The sequence below is a fragment of the Micropterus salmoides genome, unplaced genomic scaffold (genome assembly GCF_014851395.1).
Source record: "Micropterus salmoides isolate LMB-PRFRI ecotype aquatic unplaced genomic scaffold, ASM1485139v1 Ms_hic_scaffold_4022, whole genome shotgun sequence".
In the NCBI taxonomy this organism is placed as follows: domain Eukaryota; kingdom Metazoa; phylum Chordata; class Actinopteri; order Centrarchiformes; family Centrarchidae; genus Micropterus; species Micropterus salmoides.
The window spans coordinates 15,438-34,094 of NW_024043399.1; the positions used below are offsets into that span (position 1 = coordinate 15,438).

Genomic DNA, 18,657 nt, shown 5'->3' on the forward strand with positions numbered 1-18,657 from the left:
GATCAGTTTATAAAAAATGTTGGATTTTTACCAGTTAAACTACACAACAATATATGAAGTAGTAAATTAGCTCCACTTTGACCAACAGCTAACATGATGCTTACATATTACAAAAAATAAGAATAACACACACTTGTGCTGCATACTTCCTCCACCACTGCTGTTAAATATGTACCTTTTTTTATTATAAGAAATCAAAACACCAGAGTACCTTGTTATAATGTTTCAAAATTTATTTACAAAGATTTAGCTGTCTCAAGCAAAGATTAGAAAAAATGGTTCATTTATTTTTATTTGCAAGATATCAGTTATTACAGAACAATTTAAAATATCAAATATAATTAGGATTTCATGGGTTTTTTTTGTAAAATGTGTCATCTTCGTACTTTGTACTAGTCACTTCGTATTAGTTACATGCAAGAATCTAATCACAATTGACCTGAAGTAATTTTTCAAAATTGAAAATATTTTTAATCTATCCACATGAAGCTGGGTTTGGGCCAGAACTGACTCTGGACTTTGATGGGATCCACAGAGGCTAAGGTGAGCGTGGGGGCGATGGGGTGCGATGACGCCAGGGACAGCCGTGCAGCCATGAGCCCCATCCGAACACAGCTGTCTGTGTCTCGCCGCTGAAGAATCCCAGCCATTAAGGCACCTGCAAGACTGCAGACAAAGTGGGCATGATTGTCTTTCCTTTGAATGTTTAGGCATGATTTTGTGAGAGAGGGAAAGTATGAAAGGGAAAGAAAGAGGTCATGCGAAATGAAAAGTAGATGAAACTGAAACAGGAAGTTTGGAAAAGAAATTAAAAGATGAATAGGGAAGAGAAAGTAGGTCAAGTAAATTTCTAGCACCTATCTCCTGCTCCTGACACATTCATTGTCTCTTCTGCTGTCACAGTAATTGCTGGATAATGGAGAGCACAAAGCTGCCTCCTCTGCGAACACAGGTGCAGTAAACATCTTCACTTTCTCTGTCATTAATCATCGTCATCATTATCAGTTTAAACATAGGTTGCCCTTACCCTCTTCTCTTTTCTTGGCTGCAGGTTGACCGAGCCTGCATCATGCTCTCCACACACCAACACCCCTTCAGCCCCCAGAGTCACCACCAGACAATGAAGATGCTCCAGAAGGGGGCGTGCGAGAGCTACACCAACACTCAGTATGTCGTCAAAAGAGCTTGGCAGCACTGTCACCCCACAAGACAAAACCACATCCTCATCTATGACTGTTTGCATTTTTCACAAGAACCCTGTAACAACTGTGTGGGAATACGTGTATAAGAGCAAATCTACAGTAGATCTATTAAATACTCATTAAGGAATACAGTTTACCTTCAGGTGTTGGAACACCCAGTGTTTTGTTCATGGTGCACAACTCTGCCAGGTTTGGGGATGCATAGGACAGAGACTTCCAGGCATCTGAAAGGAAAGGCTTACAAGCCTTTTCTGAATCTGTTGGCTCATACCAAACTATGACACACATAGTTGGTATTGTATTAAAATCAAGTGTTTACAATCATTCGTTTTTCATTTAGTGACCATCTCCCCATGCTTACCACTGATGTTGTGTTTAGTGGCTATGGAACAAACGTAGTCGATGGTGGAGACAGGTATGTTTCCATCGAGACACACAAGAATGGCTGATGAAAGCTGCTTCTCAAACTGTGACACCTTTAAAAAGATAGTAAAAGATAGAATAAAGAAATAGCAATTAAATAAATAAACTTTTTTTTCCTATAGCACATTTTAAAAACAAGAAGTGCTTCACAGGTTAGTTCAAAATGACATTATAAATGCATTACATGACATATAAACAACACAAACGATTTGCAATGTCCACATGCATGGCTGTGCCTGTCTATATGATTTCTTCCAGTACATGCATGTGCTGTCTCCTGTCCATTCCAGCACCGGAAAATTACTACATACAGAGGTAACTGTAAATACATTTAACAGCTATAGCAAATGAAATGCCAACCATAAATAGTAACTAAATCTGGCTTTGATATAATGAAAATGTGTGGATTGTAACTTTAATAGTGAATATGGTTCTGAATATGGTATTGGAACATATAGCCTGGGCTAACTTTGCTGAAAATGAATAACTTTGCCAGTTTAACTTACATGCTGCTCTGTGATTTGCTGATGGATGTCCATGTCTCCCAATCCAAGACTCAGTTCTCCACTCTCAGTGATAACGGCACAGTAAGTAGCTGTGCTTTGCTTTTCTAGTCGGGCCACACCACTTGTGTTCTTACAGAAATAAGTAATAAAAAGTCAAGAACTTTGCATATACATATTTGAAGGAAAAGAGATTATAATCATGCTCAGTATTAACAGTTTATGTTTGCATACCATATGTTTACAATAGTTTAACACTGCATCACTGTGTGAATCAGTTCCAATAGCTGAGATGAACAGGGGTCTACGGCCTAATCGACTCAGAGAGTCTTGAAGGAAAGTACCAAAGAAGTGAATGTGAGAAACTCAGATCTAAATTACTGATGAAAAATGTGCAATAAGGTAAGGAGATAAACATCACCAGCAATGTTCCGGCCTACACCACCAAATGACTGACAGACACTTCCTGGGTTGGTCTGTCCGAACTGAAAGAGACAAATCTCCTCAGAAGTCATTATAACCTATATAATATGGTCTTATGTTATCTGTAGCATTGTGAATAAATGCATGTAATAAATGAAACTTACATGAAGTGCTTTTGTTTTTCCTTTAGCAATAAAATCAACATTTATTCCCCCTATGACAACCTGTAAAAGAACAGCATTGTGGGATGATGAAATGTGCCAATAGTATACTATAATAAAAAATAAAATTATAGAATGATATAAGTCCATCATATTTATTTATACTCACAATGTCTGATTCTGAGTCTGATGAGTGTTTTTCATGATGATGAGTCTTACCCTTTAACTTTCTCTCATGCATTTGTTTTGACAGCGCACAAGCTATCTGACTGCCAACTTTAGCATTGTTATGAATGAGAGCAATGTCTAAAAACATAAGAAGTTAAGGACATTTTAGTCGTAATATGCAGTAGGGCAAAAGTAATTTACATTTTATGAACCTTTGAGAGCACTGCACACATCTAGTCTGTGAGACAACAAATTATCAATATTCTTAGAGCCTTTTTGTTTTTCAAAGAATTTGATCTTATCATGTTTTCCGCTTGAGTTCTCAGTGACTGAAATTTTCAGAAGGATACTGGCCTGAAGGGACTTTCCTTTAGTCAGCTCATTAACCTTTTGAAGAATGAACGGAGTCACATTTCTTCCTGTTATACCTTTAGCACTGTATAAATCAAAAAGAACAGAAAGTGATGATTTGTTTAAGCTGAGATCAAAACTCCATTTGATTCACAACAGATTACAAGCCACAGAGACTTTCTGCACCTTGCCTCTGTTACTGCAGCCTGTATGGCTTCCTCTATCTGCTGGCCGGCTGCTGCGTGCTCCTCTGGTATGGGCACTGCTAACAGGACACCACTTTGGAGACCCAGTGTCAGAGTGCTTGCTGAACAACACAAAAAAACCCAGAAATAACTGATCCAAATTCATAACCTCTGTGTGTTATGGGTCAAGGAAACTATCAATGTTGAGGACATAAAATGCTGACATACCAATGAGTTTTGCAGCCTCCTCAGGGTTACAGATTTGGTATGGAGAAGTGAATCCACTTTGTGGAGAGAAGAAGGCTGGGAAGTTCTTCATCGCTCCATAAGTGGCTACGCAGACTCCTTGCGTCTCCTAATAAAAGATACAGAACAGAAATACATAATAGTCCTCACCTGGTCCCCTTTAATCACAATTCTTCATCTAACACAAATGCGAACTCTATACCTACACTTGGCACTTATGTCCCATAATGTGTCTAAGTCTTTGTGGTGTAAAGCCTGTCTAATGTTTATATTTTCTAACACCCGTGTCTATGTTAAATCTCATGCTATGTTCTGGCTTCAACATAAACGTAAAATACTTCTAATGCATATTTGGCTGACTAAAGTATACACTCAAATGGGAAACACAATATCAGATCCAGTGTCAACATTGTGTCAGTATTCTTACAAGGAACTCGAGGGTGCGACCAATGTCCAGAATAGACTTGACGCCAGCAGAGATCACTGCAATGGGAGTCCTCCCGAGCTCCGTCAGATCTGCACTGATGTCCAGACCTGGAGGAATAATCATTGACTCAGTGGTGACAGTCTTCTTAACTTGCTGTCCTGACAGCTTTGGTGACTGCCTTCATGCAGTATGCCCTCCTATGGCCACTATTCCCTGGATCATATTTGTGACTGCATAACAGCCCTAATGTCTGTTCATGTCATCAAATCCAGATTGACATAAAACAGCTGAAAGTCTCTGCATGAAAGGAGGCCAGAAGCATCCCGTCAGTGATTCTGTTTTCACAGTTTGTTAAGAATATTAAGTTTTATGTCAGTATGTGTAAAAGTCATGTGAGTATTCCCCATGGAAGTCTTACTGTTCTCTCCATCTCTATGAACTCCTCCAATGCCTCCTGTGACAAACACAGGGACGCCAGCTTGATGTGCTGCTATCATAGTGGCTGACACTGTCGTTCCCCCGGAGAGCCCCTGGGAAAATAATATACACATCCAGGACAACATTCAAAACACCACCATAAATAACTGACGCAGGTAATCAAAGGGGATGAAACCCTACCACCAGGTCGGTCATGATGATGTTTTAGAGAGATTATTTTTGAAATTTGTGTTTGCATCCTCACTTTGCTGATGACATATGGCAGATCACGGCGGGACACCTTCAGGGAGCTCTTGCAACGGGCGAGGTGGTCAAGCTCCTCTGCTGACAGACCAACATGGACTTCACCCTCAATCACTCCAACAGTGGCTGGAGTGGCTCCTTCAGCTCTCACAATGGCCTCCACCTCCTTCGCTGTGCTTCATTAACACATTAATGGAACTCATTATCAATGATTAAAACAACTATTAGCTGCTAGTATTGTACGGTAAGGCAATTTAATGACACTTGAATGTTAAACAAAGTACCTCAGGTTGTGTGGATAGGGCATGCCATGTGTGATAATAGTGCTCTCGAGTGCGACCACTGGTTTGTTTTCTGCCAGTGCCTGTGATACAGATGGATGAACCCTGAAAAGGCTATCTGAGAGAAGAGGTCATTGTTCATAAATCATCATTGTTATCATCAATTTGTTATAAACTGTGTTATACTTTTAAATGTCAAGAGATGTAATGACAGGATGCATTTACCATTTCTGCCCACTCTGCTCTGATAAATTGTAATTCCTCTTCTCAGGATGATTGCAGAGGCTCTCTTCAGCATCCTCATTCTGATTAGATTTTGAGGGAAACCCTGAAAACATGAGTTTTTGAATTTTACAGTGAAAAACTGTGCTTGTCCATCCAATCAACTTGTGCCATTCAAGTTTATTTCACTGTTGCAAGCTGACGGTTGCAGATTAAGCTACCAAAGGCTTCTGCCCCCTTTCAGTGTTCCTTCTCCACAGAGAATCACTGGGTAGAAACTCGTAGGTGACTTTGATAGACTAAAAAGATTAAGAGAGAGATTTTAGAGAAATTAAAATGTTCTTTCTAACTGATAAGGAGGGAAAAACACCCCTCCTAAACATCTCCTTTCCAAAACACAGCATTAAATTACAGAAGAACTTCACAATGTCTCAATCAAAGCTTAATTTTGTTCAGAATGAATCACAAACAAGAATGCATGAAAGGGACTATTGGATTGATTTTCTTCAAAATTTCATAATATACTGCTAACTTAAATTTGAAAATAGACCAATCTTTAACAAAGTACTTTGTAGGTCACACAACATGCTTGACAAAATCGAAACATTACAAAGATTACCTCTTCTCTTCTTCAAGGGAAAATCAGTGTGTTTTCTGTCACTGCAGGGCACAAGTCCAATTCAGCCATTCAGAGGATTTTCTTCACTCCAGTTAGTTGGGACAAACTCCCATCGCCCTACCCCCCTTTTGGGGCCACTCTAACTGACACCCACATTCCAGAGCTTGGGTCTGTATTGTTATCTGTTTTTCCTACTTTTATATACTAAAGATTGTTAGCTGAAATGTATTACATTGTCAGTGATCTGGATCAGAGACACATGAACAAACCCAAAGTACAACTCAAACCCATCTGAAAAGCTGCATAAATCTAAAAAGGAGTCATCAACATGAATTCATTTCTAGAAATAAAAAGCTGTATGAAGTAGGAAGGAGACGGTTTACCTCTGGTAGAAATATTGACTATTTAATCAAAACGTCCTGTGCTTTGAGATATTAAAAAGTAAATTTAATCAGCTCATTATAAAGAAAAAACAGTGTTCCACAAACTGGGTTTAGTGCTTACCTTCTCCAGTGCAACAAAAATGATAGAAACGTTGCCCAGAAGGCTGAACTTTGACCCAAACACTGTTTACACAGCCCACAAGCATCAATCACAGATCTCTGTGGCCCAAACTACTCTTTAACTATCTCCTGAGTGAAAGCAAGGGATATTTAACAATACTGAAACATGCAAAAATCCTACACAACAGATATGAGGACATGGTAAAATACTAAACCATTAAACAAACCACGCATGTATACAAAGTGGCCACATATAAATTCACAGTGAAATGTGGTGAATATTTGGAGAGAAGTTACACAGATTCGTTCAAGTATTTTACAATCATTGGCCACATACTGTATAATCTAATGTATCAGGTTTTACATCGTGCTCCAGTGTGTATGATAATATCTGTTTGTATCCACTGGGGATTTCGCCCAGCAGGATTCTGTTGCTCCTATGATGTTGTCATAACTGCTGGACTTCTGATAGTTTCATCGAAGAGTTAGATCTTCACAGATGTCTCTAAACACTAATGTGACAACAGCAAACTGGCAGCATGTTCTATATAGTTGTCTAATAGTTGAACTCAACTGAGGTGCACATTTGAACAGTGAAATCACTTTCTTGTGTCTTTACATGACTGGTGACTGAGTCGGGTACCCAATATGCAATGAGGTTTGTGATTGTTTTTGCATCGTGAACTCAGCTGATGCCTGTTCAAGCTCCAACTTCGAGCTTTCCAGTAACTCATCTTCAAACCATGTTGGATGCGCCAGCTGGTACGCATGAAAAACCTCTATGGCATCCCTCAGGGCTCTACCTGAGGGACAGTCGTAGTACTCGTCCTCTGAAAGCCCTTTGATGTGATTCACTCTGCCCGGTTCGTGCTTCTCAGTGTCCAGGATTCTGAAAAACAGCTCCTCAAACTGTTTCATCAGCTTGTATCGTACTGTGATGTTAAAAGGTGAAGGAACATGTTCTTCAGAACAAATGTCGTCAAAGTAAGCCACTATGTACTTTTCAAATGAGGCAGATCGGATGAAATGGGGGACCATGAGGCTTAGAGCTGGAGTGAGCATGTCACCTACAGGTGAGCGGGCGTCCTCCTTCAGAAAAACCTCTTTGTCGCCACACATGGCTCTCCATTTGGCTTGTACTCCTCGTGAGCACAGGATTAATATCTTATCTGAAGAGCTTTCTATTTGTTCTCTGTGCCAGTCCAGCCACTGAATGCTTCCCAACACTCCCAGTCTTGTAGAGTCCAGCAGATCCAGGACCACTTCAGTGCCACATTTGCTTACCAGGAAAGCACAAAGCTTGAGAACAACGCTTTTGTATAAAGGGTGGTCAAGGGAATAGATGACTAGGACTCTTTTTCTCTCTTGCACTTGAAAACCTTCTGGTTGCTCTTTGACAGCAGGTGAGGATGCGTTCACAGGAACTGAGAGAAGGAAGAAGTCCATTGATTAATTATGAACTTAAGCTGCATTTTCTATTCAATACAGTGCATTTATAGGAAGGCAAACCTTTATGGGATGCTCTCCACAAGAAATAAGCAAGACAGCAACCAATGACAAGCAGGCCCACAGCTGCCTTTACAATTAAAGTCCGTGGTGGATAATCTAAAGAAAAAAACAACAAAAGAATAATTTATAATAAATGAACTAAATAAGAATAAATAGAATAATGATTGGCTAAATCCCTCTACAAATACAAAAGGATTCACAACCTGGGGGTCAATCGAGATAAATCTGAAGGGCTTGCCAGATGAATAATGGGATAGGAAATTAGAAAATAAAAACCTTCTGCTACATAACTTTGAGTTTCTTTTTGGCAATTTATCTAATCTTTGCTTTTTGTGAATTATGGGATTGTCTCACCATTTTGGGTTTCAAACATTTATTAAAATCAGACAAAAGTTTAGAGGTCAAAAGTCTTGTGACACCAGCAACAATGGGTCGCAAATGAACACTGATTTATTTAAAGGGGTCATGAGCCAAAAAGGTTGGGGACAACTGATTTATGGCCAAATTGAAAATCTACCAAGCGGTATGCGTCAAAAATCGTACTTACATAGGCAGTAATCGATTATTTTCTCAGGGCGCCAACAGTAATTCTTGCATCGCATGAAAAAAGGCTGAATCTTTAAAATAAGCAGAGTTAGTTGACCTCTGGATGTTATATCTCTACAAGTTAGGATTTCTTTATCAACTGTCAGGGATAGGACGTTAAATAAAACTTGAACATACCATTAACAATATTTCACATTGCGAGAGTTGCCACAAACCAAACTCAAATGTCACATTGAGCGATGTTCTGTTTTCCTATTTGTGCATGGAAATGACAAAGTCAGAAAACACATTTTGATTTCATGTGCGCACTCCACAGTATTTCATGTTAAACAAGCAGTAAATCATATAATGGCAGTCTCAAAACAAATTCAGCTTAATTACCTTTGAGACATTCTTTGAGGAATTCAAACTAAGACTCTGAATGGAGACTTGGTATCTTTCTGAATACTGTGCTGCCTCAAATCCCACAACAATGGATAACTTTCTATGTTCCATATCCACAGACACATTGGCGGTCATGTGAGGATCCCATAGACTACCTGTAATAACAAAAGTACAATGCCTAGATGGTCCTGGATCCCTTACAGTAGTCAATTAAAACTTGTGAGATGTAAAGAACGTAAAATTTACCATTTTCCAGACACGTTTGGGCCTTTTGTATTCTCCTGTCATCACATCCTGGTCATGACAGTAAATATTAGTTTATTTGTTTTGTGCTGGATTTACAAGAAGAATAAAATCCCTCACTGAATTATGAAAAATGCCAGCACACTGATGCCTGACGAGGCTTTCACATGCACCAAATTATTACTTATTTACATATCCAAATGGTGACAAAGTGTGATAAATGTGAAAGAAAAGAGATAGTTTTGGTAAAAGAGCCATTGTCACAATATATATTAAACGGATCCTTTTTTGAGACTGCACATGTTATTTTCACATTGCTTATTTTACTTGTGGTAATCATACCTGATGCGTTTTCTGCCTTAAGCACACAATGTAAACTGTTGCAAACATATAAAATGAACTCATAAAAATGTCTCGCTGATCTTTCATGCAGATTTCAGTAGTCTGGATCTGGAGGTAACTTACCTGGGATAATAATTTCCTTTCTAATGCTGACATCCCCATTCTCAGGTTGTGGCAAATTAAATACTGACACCATATATGTATGCCCAGGCACTACCTCAACTCCATCCAAGGAAAATGTCCACTAGTAGTAAAGAAAAGGAATCTGTAACGTCTTTTGTTTGCCACTGTTATGGCAATAATTAAATAATCAAGTATGTTACAATCTTACCATCTTAAAGTTTGGATTTAGCTGTTTACCGAGATTGTAAGAAAACTGCACACACATACTTTGATTTGTACGTGTATCCAGAATATTTATCTCCGATCCATGAAGTGCAAATACATTTGCTGTGAATAGAAGAAAGTGCATATAGAGTGTGTTCTCTATTCCCCTTTGATGAAAGACTGGTTGGTTGACAACTTGTATTTTGATGCATGTTAAAATGTAAATTACAATAAACAAAACTTTAGTTTTAAAAGCACATTTTTAGCATTACTTACCATCAGCCTTTATTTTCCACGACACATTCATAACAGAAACTGGCCCTTCTTTGTCTGTCCAGACTCCCACATGCTCAGCATCCCAATCCGGGCCAATAGGCGCGAGTCCAACAACCATGCGTTTCTCTGAGCAGTTATCTGACATTTAACGGTGTATATGTTATAATGTTGGGAATATATTCAACGTATGTGTACTTCTGTGTGTGGGCAGATGAATCACCTAAATGTCACATTAAAATCATGTTTTCTTGCACAAATCCTTCTACAGTGCATAATAATAAATCTTTGTAACGTTCGGAATGGAAACAGTCAAATGTGAAGATATTGACAAAATACTGCCACCCTTGTTTTACTGATTTGAAAAACAAGATACTTACTAATTAAACAGTTGTTAAGACCCTGGGGGGGAAAAAAACAAGATAGCAGATAAGACACAAGTTAAGAGTGACTTCACGAATCTAGGACTACATTCTCCTCAATTTACTTTTATATGATTGCTCCTATATTTATTTTCTATGACTCACCAGTTGATTGCAGTCTAGACGCTTGTCCAGAGTCCTGAGAGAAGATGAGGCTGTGAGTGCAGCAGCAAAACAAAAACAGAAAAAAGGAACATGGATCATTTTGGTGTAGCTCCATAATATAGGTGGAAAAGCTTTAAAAACTACCGAGCAAACAAAAATAATCCACTCCATTTGGAAAGCTGGCTCAATGGTTTGCCTGATTAAACAGAGAGGCTCATTGTGATCTGATCTCAACCAATGGGATGTGTTTCATGCTTATCAGGTGCTGACATCTAAGTAAACAGGAAGGATGCTTTTATCAAATGAGGTTTTAGTTTCCATTCTCATGCAGTATTGCATGAGAATGGAAAAGACTTGCTGGAATGGAAACCAGAGGCTTGTGAGTGTGTGGTCTTAATCTGAAAACCAACATGTCCAAACTTCAAACAGTCACGGGGGGGCAGCAGTGACCCAATTTACAAGTGGTACACTTCCTGTTTCAACAGTTTAAATAGCATTTTGGTAGCTGGAAATATGCTTACAGGTAACACTTTTGGCTTTTTAAAAAAAGAAAAACTGACAAAATATGGGTAAAGAGAGAGAGGTCCCTGGCCAGACTTGAACCATGTGTGAAAATCAGTGTCTTGAACCCAATGTTGGAAAGTAACTAAGTACATTTACTCAAGTCCTGTATTTAGGTAACATTTTAATGTACTTGTATTTTACTTGAGTATTTATGCTTTTTACTTCTACTCCAGTACTTTTCTAAGGGAAATACATTTATACTACATTTACTGGACAACTATAGTTAACATTAGTTACTTTGCAGATTTAGATTTGTAATACATCATAATTAACAAATTAATTATGATGTATTACTGTATTATAGATTAAGCAATGCGGTACATACATTTGTTTGAATTAGCTCCACCTTTTCTGGCTGCAACATCAAAGTGATGCTTACAGATACATATCAAAACATCAATAATTACAATCTAATAATATAAGGGGCAGTTCTGCACAATGGCTACTTTTACATTTTGGTCCTTTAAGTATATTTCAATGCTGTACTTTAATACTGCGCTGTTCCACCACTACTTAAATCTCTAGATTCCACCACGACACCTCTCAAACCACTTTTTAGCATCCAGCATGACCTCACATAACCCACAGGCAACATTACCTAAAAATATAGATAATAGAACATAGCCCAGAGGATAAACACATGAAGGCCTGGATTATGACCACTAAAGCTTGAGCTATTCACTGCTTGGACATCAGGGATTAAATTCTATAGAACAGAAACGTGGCCGCAGTTAAGTGTTAATTCCTATCACTTTGTCTCATTATTACTGTGTCTCCTACTGGACGTGGAAGTCAACTGTATCACTTTACATAACACTAAGACAGACAGACAGTCATGTGCCACTCAAATCTGACTAGAATAGACAGTAGAGGCTGTATTTGATCTCTCCTATGTGTGAGAGTGGTGTCACTGCATATTGTTTTCAGAAGCAACCTTGAAGCATCCATAACTATTCCTAATGTCACCAGGAAGGCGTTTTTAGATTGCCTGTATTGACAGAAGTTTAGTTTTTTTCCAGAGGCCATCAGACATGTGAACAGCCACAGTAGAAGAAATGATGAGTTTACCTCGTGGATACACTGATTAATGCACATGCACTTTGACACGTTTTCACATAATGTGCCTTTGTGGTGTTGGATTTTGTTAGCCACTGTCATTAATTCTCATGTATTTCACCTCTCCTATCATTGCTGATCACTGCTTACACGTACAACTTTAGTGCTAATTAGTTGGAGTAAATTCTTTTCAATACTGGATGGCATTGAAGCTCTATAATTACAGTTTTAGCTGTGTGGCTCTTAACTTTTAACTTAACTTCAATACTTTGTTTTTTGACCAAATACCAGCAAATCTAAGGGCATTATGACTCAGCTTTGTGTTTAGTGCTAATTAGCAAATGCAAACATGCCAATATGCTTAACCAAGATATCACAACATAGCTTACAGGTGGCTGTAGACATCCACATGTAGAGAAGAAAACAACTGTTTTATCATAAAACTTAATAAACTTCAACCTATCAAATCAAAATGACAAAAAGGCACCTTTAAAACAACTGGTCTTTGATGTTAACTTATGCCAGTGCACCTCATGACACAATTTAAAAAAGCAGACATGCTCATAGCACCTGTTATCTGCTGAGAGGATAGCTCAGCTGTCAGTTAGTGTGAGTGACATGTGAGGTTTGCTCTTGTGCAATGCAATCACATGAAATAAATGGGTCACGGGTTGAGGGCAAATCAAAAAGGGCTGCATTGTGTTGCAGCAATTGTCAGGTGGACAGGGGGTCTATTTTAGCAAGCCATTCACATGAGACTTTGAATATCTGAATCTTTCACGAACAACCATAAAGTGCTTTTTCTTTTCCTGACTCACCACTGTTGCTGCCCTCGCTGATTTCATCTCACCTTCAAGGTAAGACTCATAACAAAATCAATCAGATTTATTATAGACATTAAAGGGGTCTCTTTATCTTGACATTGCAAGATTAACGGACCTCTTCTCCTGCTGTGACAGCAGCCGGGGTATCTGAGGACATGTCTCTACAGTCGTATGTTTTTCTGGGTAATGCTGAGTCTGGCTTTAATGCAGTAATTAGTAAAGACTGCATACCAGCATGACCCTGACACGGCTACTGCGTTTGGTATTTATGTGAGGGAATCCCTGCTATGTCGTTACTTTTGTCAAGGTCTTAAAGCAGCATTTTGAATGTGGCTCTTGGGGGTTGACTTCTGCAACACCTCAAGCTTCTTGACGATCTCTTGATCCTCTAAATGAAGAAATGTAACCTGATGCTTAAACGGCCTGCCAAAGTATTGGCGGCTGGTAACAACATGCTTGACCCATCCTTGTTGCCGAAAAGCTGGTGTGATAAGTGATGATGGCTCGCTCGTATGAACTGGCAACCTCCTGCGTTGCTTGTTTACCTTGACTTTAGCACCCTGTCAGGCTGGTTTAATTTCAATTGGATATATTACTGTGTTGTGTCAGAAGCATTTACATGCATTCATCCTTTTGTATCACCTTAATCTATTTATTTATTAATATATAATACCATGGTAAATTCATTACAGATAGGAGCTAATGTAGTTGTAAAGCCAATGTTACAAAAGAAAGTGAGACAGACAGGAAGGAGATGTGATAGAGAAAGATAGTGTTGGTTTACAAACTATTTTCACTTTAGCCATAATCGGGAACTTTATACTTGGACGATAGATACATGCAATTAACAACCTAGTAAAATGGAAAATGAGCAGGGTTGTTGATGCTAAAGGAGTGGGACTGAGAAAAGTCTCCACAGTTTTGCTGCTGTTTCTCTCTCAGCTTGGCACAGGTCACAGCAGCTGCTGGGACACAGCAAAGCATGATGGCAATGTGGCCAAATATAGCCATGCAACTGGCCCCTCATCAGTCCTTTATCTGGTCCTGGAAGAATACTGAATACGTATCTCGAAGCCCCTGAGGACAATTAGACTAAATCAATCTATTAAACTAGTGGGATTCTCATCACAGATATTAACTACACTTTAACAATCATTACATTTATTTATACAAGATATAGTCTGTAAAACTATAGTACATCATGTGTTAAAAATATGTGCAATGCAGTTAAAATTAATTAATTAAAAATGTTGCTTTTGCTCCACAGGTTCTGTAAGTTGTAGACATGTCTGAGGGGTGAGTATTCGCCTCTAAAAGGTCACCACAATTCTGCACACTGTTTGTATATTAAATAATAATAATAATTAATAATAAATAATATATATATTGTCTACTTTTCTTGCCACATGTTCATGAAGACCGGTGAGTGAAAATGATTTCTTGCACTATCATTAGCAGTCATCAGTATTGATTCAGAATTGTACGTTTTATGCTTAAAAATACATTTGAAAACCTTTATTAATGACTCTATTTGATGTATAAAGTATTCTTATCTTTCTCACAGAGAAAGCCAAAATATTCAGCAACACGCCGACTGCATTTGAAGGTAGGTCTAGTAAACCTTTATGTGAACAGTATTTAACCGTATGCCACATGATCTAAGACCTCTTTCCTTGTTATCCAGGCTTATTAACGCCTTACTATCTTAACAGTCGAAACTGCTGAAGAAGGCAGCTTCTATGCTGGTGGCTGAAAGTGAAGAGAAGAAACACCAGAAGGAAAGAGCTGTGAATGAGTGCTTCCCTCCGCTGAAGCTGTCAGGTCTGTCAGTCCAGGATCTCCAGGTATTGACATAGCACATCATGCCGATTCAGACATTATTGTTCAACATCATGTTGACAGTTTTGTTTTTCTTTACAGGAACTTTGCAAAGATCTGCATCGTAAGATTGATGTTGTAGATGAAGCACGTTATGATATGCAGGTTAAGGTAGACAAAAATGCAAAAGAGGTACAGTAAAGCTGAATCAAATATCAGTTAATACATTTACTGACTTATCATGATTTTGTAGTTGTGTGGTTATTGTTTTTTCTTAAGCCGTGATGTTTGTTGCACAGATTCAGGCACTGAATCAGAAGATCACTGAGCTGAAGGGGGTAAAGAGGCCACACTTGAAGAGGGTGAAGAAAACTACAGATGACATGCTGGGTGCATACACCGACAGCTCCAAACTCATGAAGGCTGATTTCAAGGCCAACCTTAAGACAGTGAAGAAGGAGGACGAAAAGGTGAAGCCTGTGGCTGAGACAATTGTCTACTAAATTAGAAACTACATTCCAATCCAATCCAATCCATTTTATTTATATAACACATTTAAAAAACAAAAGTTTACAAAGTGCTGAACAAGAAATAAAACATAAAAACTCATATAAAACACATAGAAACACATAGAAACACATAGAAACACATAAAACAATAAGACTACACAGCTCTCATGCTGGGTTAAAAGCCAGGGAATACAAGTGGGTTTTAAGACGGGATTTAAAACATTCGAGGGTCGGGGCCAATTTGACCTGTGGAGGTAGCTCATTCCACAGTTAAGGGGCTGCTGCCAAAAAAGCATGGTCGCCCCTGGTTTTTAACCTGGTTTTTGGAGCGACCAGCCGAAGTTGGTCAGTAAACCTAAGTGACCGTGGGGGGGTGTAGACTTGTAAGAGGTCTGAGATGTAGTGAGGTGCCAACCCATTCAGTCACTTAAAAACAAACAATAATATCTTAAAATGTATTCTAAAATGGACCAGGAGCCAGTGAAACGAGGCCAGCACTGGTGTAATGTGTTCATGCTTGCGAGTTCCAGTTAAAAGACGAGCGGCCAAGGTTTGTACCAACTGTAAGCGTGAGAGAGAGGTTTGGTTAACTCCAATGTAAAGTGCATTACAGTAGTCCAGACGAGTTGAGATAAAAGCATGAATCACATGTTCAAAGTGCTTACGAGATAAAAAAGGTTTGATTTTAGATAAAAGCCTCAGGTGATAAAAACTGGATTTAACAACATTATGTATCTGTTTATCAAGTTTAAAACCATTGTCTATTTTCACACCCAGATTTGTCACTACGGGTTTCGCATATTGTTGCAGGTAGCCCAGGTCAACAGAAAGGATATCACCAGTCCGACTGGGTCCAAACACAATGACCTCAGTTTTATCTTCATTTAGATTTAAAAAGTTAGAAGCCATCCAGGTCTTAATATCTTTTAAATACTCTAGTAGAGGTACGAAGGAGTTTTCACCTCTTTTGAGGGGCAGATATATTTGGGAGTCGTCCGCATAGAAGTGGTAGGAGATACCATGCTTTCTAATTATGCTTCCTAAGGGGAGGAGATACAGGGAAAAGAGAATTGGTTCAAGAATTGAGCCCTGTGGAACACCACAAAGAAGGGGGGCAGTGGATGAACCAAAGTCCCCAAGCTTTACTGAAAAGCATCTCCCAGACAAATAGGACTTAAACCACTGCAAAGCAGTGTCCCTGATACCAACACAGTGCTCTAGACGAGAGATAAGAACCGCATGGTCTACTGTGTCAAATGCAGCGGTGAGGTCTAAAAGCACTAGTATGGCAGAATTCCCAGAATCAGTGGTTAATAAGAGGTCATTAAAAACTCTTAGAAGTGCAGTTTCAGTACTGTGAAATGCTTTAAAACCAGATTGAAAAATCTCAAAAATACCATGTACATCTAAAAAAGACTGCAGCTGTAGAAGTACAGGCTTCTCTAAAATTTTTGAGATAAAAGGAAGCTTCGAGATAGCTCTGTAGTTGGATAAAACCGAGGAATCCAGATTTCTTTTTTTAATCAGGGGTTCCACAACTGCTTCTTTGAAATATGTTGGGACACCTGCTGCCAGACTACTATTGATGATTTTTTGGACATTTGGGCCAATTGTCTCCCAGGCTTCCTTAAAGAGGCGAGGGGGCACAGTGTCAGTGGGACAATGTGAGGATTTTAGTTGGGTCACTATTTTAGTGAGGTTTGAGAGTGACACAGGCTCAAACTGGTCGAGGACAGCTGAGCCAGTGCTATGGACATAAAAAGAAGCTTACAATCTGTATCTCTGTCTTTGCAGAGGGAAGAAGTGACTGACTGGCGTAAGAACGTGGAGGCCATGTCTGGAATGGAGGGCAGGAAGAAGCTGTTTGATGCTGGACAATAAGCAGGTGCCTGTGTGAAACAAAGCAACGTTAAACCTTAAGTCTGGTCTATGTTCAATGCCTTTGTTTTTATTAAATCCGTTTGTTCATCTTTATATCAGAATCATTGTGCAAAGTCAAGACGATTTCCATTACAGGATCAAATAAATCTGGAAAAATGGATTTCATTTTTATCAATCATTAACAATACAGGCGATTGAAATAGACAAGATTCAGGTTAGCAAAATAGCCTTGCTAGCATCAGAGCACTTTTTAATGTCACCACATGAATCATTTTCATGTAACTTTAGGTCCAGTCAACATCCACAACCCGCCTGAAGTGGCTCTACGCCCCCCAGTTTGAGAATCACTGCTTTATTGTAAATCTGTATGTAAAAATAGCCATATATAAATTGTATAGTATACAGTTCCCTTTGCATATTGAAATTGTGCTTGATGAAGACTGATTAGCTTTATGAGTTTGTCTTTCAAAGTGCAGTATTTATGTTAAACAGATGATGGTGCTGTCCCACTATTTGAGATACATGTGATGCTGACATGTGATGCTGATTAAACCACTGTGACAACTTTTCTGCTTGGTTTCTTTGGTTTGTTCAGATTTTTATTTTTAATCTATCCAATAACATTAATAATCATGATGATGTATTCAACCCCCAAAATAGATGTTAATCGCTGAGTTGAGGCTGTCTTAACATCCTGCAATCTTACTGTTGAACAATGGGAGTATAGTGGTACACCTGGTGTTGGTGTATGCCATAGTGTAGAGATACAGTATACTGGCTGTCAGGACACAGGAGGCTATTTTAGTTGGCCACTCACAGAAGGCAATAGAAGCCAATAAATTTGACTCAAGTTTTCTTCTTGTCATTTAAAGACAGCCGCTGCTGCTTACCTCAACAGGATTTCTACAGAGATAAAAAAAAAAAAAGGTATGTTGATTTTTCTGATGACGACAGTGTGGCTAAAAGATAATTAGACAGTTTCACCTGTTGCAGTTGCACCTGGATTCATTTAAAGAACAGCCGAAACCTTATTTAATACAGTTGATCTTATAAAATATTAGATATGACAAGTGCAAAATAAGACATTTGAATCTAAAACTTTGTTATAAAATCTATGTATTTACTTTAAAGTATATTTCACTATTAAATTCACTTATCAAGTAATTAAAATGGTAATGTGCACTTTATTACCAAAGCAGGAAAGCTTATAATATTTAATAATTTTAACAAATGCTACTGGGAAATAGTTTTTTACAAATATGATCCACTTACATTTTGCTACATATTTTGGTTTTATTTGGCAATAAGGTAAATCTGATTTTGATTCTGATCTGACTGCCATGAAAATGGATCGACTCCAATTGGGTTTAAAAAAAGAATCATAATCATCCAAACAATCTGCAGCTTTCAAGCGTGCAGTGATGCTAATTTCACAGCTTAATGTCGGTATGTTACCATA

The 18,657-nt window shown here is 38.5% G+C and overlaps 3 protein-coding genes across 7 annotated transcripts; 1 reads left to right on the plus strand and 2 right to left on the minus strand.

Annotated features, from left to right (window-relative positions):
* Positions 1–207: 207 nt before the first annotated feature.
* On the minus strand, positions 208–6,417 carry LOC119887135 (pseudouridine-5'-phosphate glycosidase-like). 4 transcript variants are annotated; one of them, XM_038698061.1, is made up of 20 exons: positions 5,893–6,415; positions 5,495–5,572; positions 5,277–5,379; positions 5,055–5,169; positions 4,772–4,946; positions 4,508–4,619; positions 4,090–4,196; positions 3,645–3,771; positions 3,418–3,538; positions 3,231–3,316; positions 2,882–3,018; positions 2,716–2,775; positions 2,550–2,613; positions 2,363–2,457; positions 2,132–2,260; positions 1,564–1,678; positions 1,340–1,477; positions 1,028–1,194; positions 858–940; positions 208–666 (listed from the first exon to the last, which is right to left on the minus strand). In XM_038698061.1, the coding sequence occupies exons 3-20, from the start codon at positions 5,353–5,355 to the stop codon at positions 471–473; spliced, it is 2,106 nt and encodes a 701-aa protein (XP_038553989.1). In that variant the 5' UTR covers positions 5,356–5,379; positions 5,495–5,572; positions 5,893–6,415; the 3' UTR covers positions 208–470. The 4 variants fall into 4 exon arrangements, with proteins under 4 accessions (XP_038553989.1, XP_038553987.1, XP_038553988.1 ...); XM_038698059.1 differs by having other exon boundaries at positions 5,055–5,165; positions 5,277–5,572; XM_038698060.1 differs by lacking the exon at positions 5,495–5,572 and having other exon boundaries at positions 5,893–6,414.
* On the minus strand, positions 6,277–10,746 carry LOC119887137 (interleukin-17 receptor A-like). Its single transcript, XM_038698063.1, is given in 12 exon segments — positions 6,277–7,076; positions 7,079–7,819; positions 7,905–8,000; positions 8,452–8,521; positions 8,628–8,702; positions 8,832–8,989; positions 9,081–9,128; positions 9,543–9,663; positions 9,751–9,869; positions 10,023–10,160; positions 10,400–10,421; positions 10,547–10,746. Coding segments are annotated over 12 exon segments (1,884 nt in total). The 5' UTR covers positions 10,718–10,746; the 3' UTR covers positions 6,277–6,951.
* Positions 10,747–12,843: 2,097 nt separating this feature from the next.
* On the plus strand, positions 12,844–17,766 carry LOC119887133 (troponin I, slow skeletal muscle-like). 2 transcript variants are annotated; one of them, XM_038698058.1, is made up of 9 exons: positions 12,844–13,023; positions 14,258–14,286; positions 14,409–14,412; positions 14,555–14,596; positions 14,703–14,834; positions 14,911–15,000; positions 15,108–15,278; positions 17,112–17,202; positions 17,487–17,766. In XM_038698058.1, the coding sequence occupies exons 2-8, from the start codon at positions 14,276–14,278 to the stop codon at positions 17,196–17,198; spliced, it is 537 nt and encodes a 178-aa protein (XP_038553986.1). In that variant the 5' UTR covers positions 12,844–13,023; positions 14,258–14,275; the 3' UTR covers positions 17,199–17,202; positions 17,487–17,766. The 2 variants fall into 2 exon arrangements, with proteins under 2 accessions (XP_038553986.1, XP_038553985.1); XM_038698057.1 differs by having other exon boundaries at positions 12,845–13,023; positions 17,112–17,766.
* The last annotated feature ends 891 nt before the right edge of the window (positions 17,767–18,657 follow it).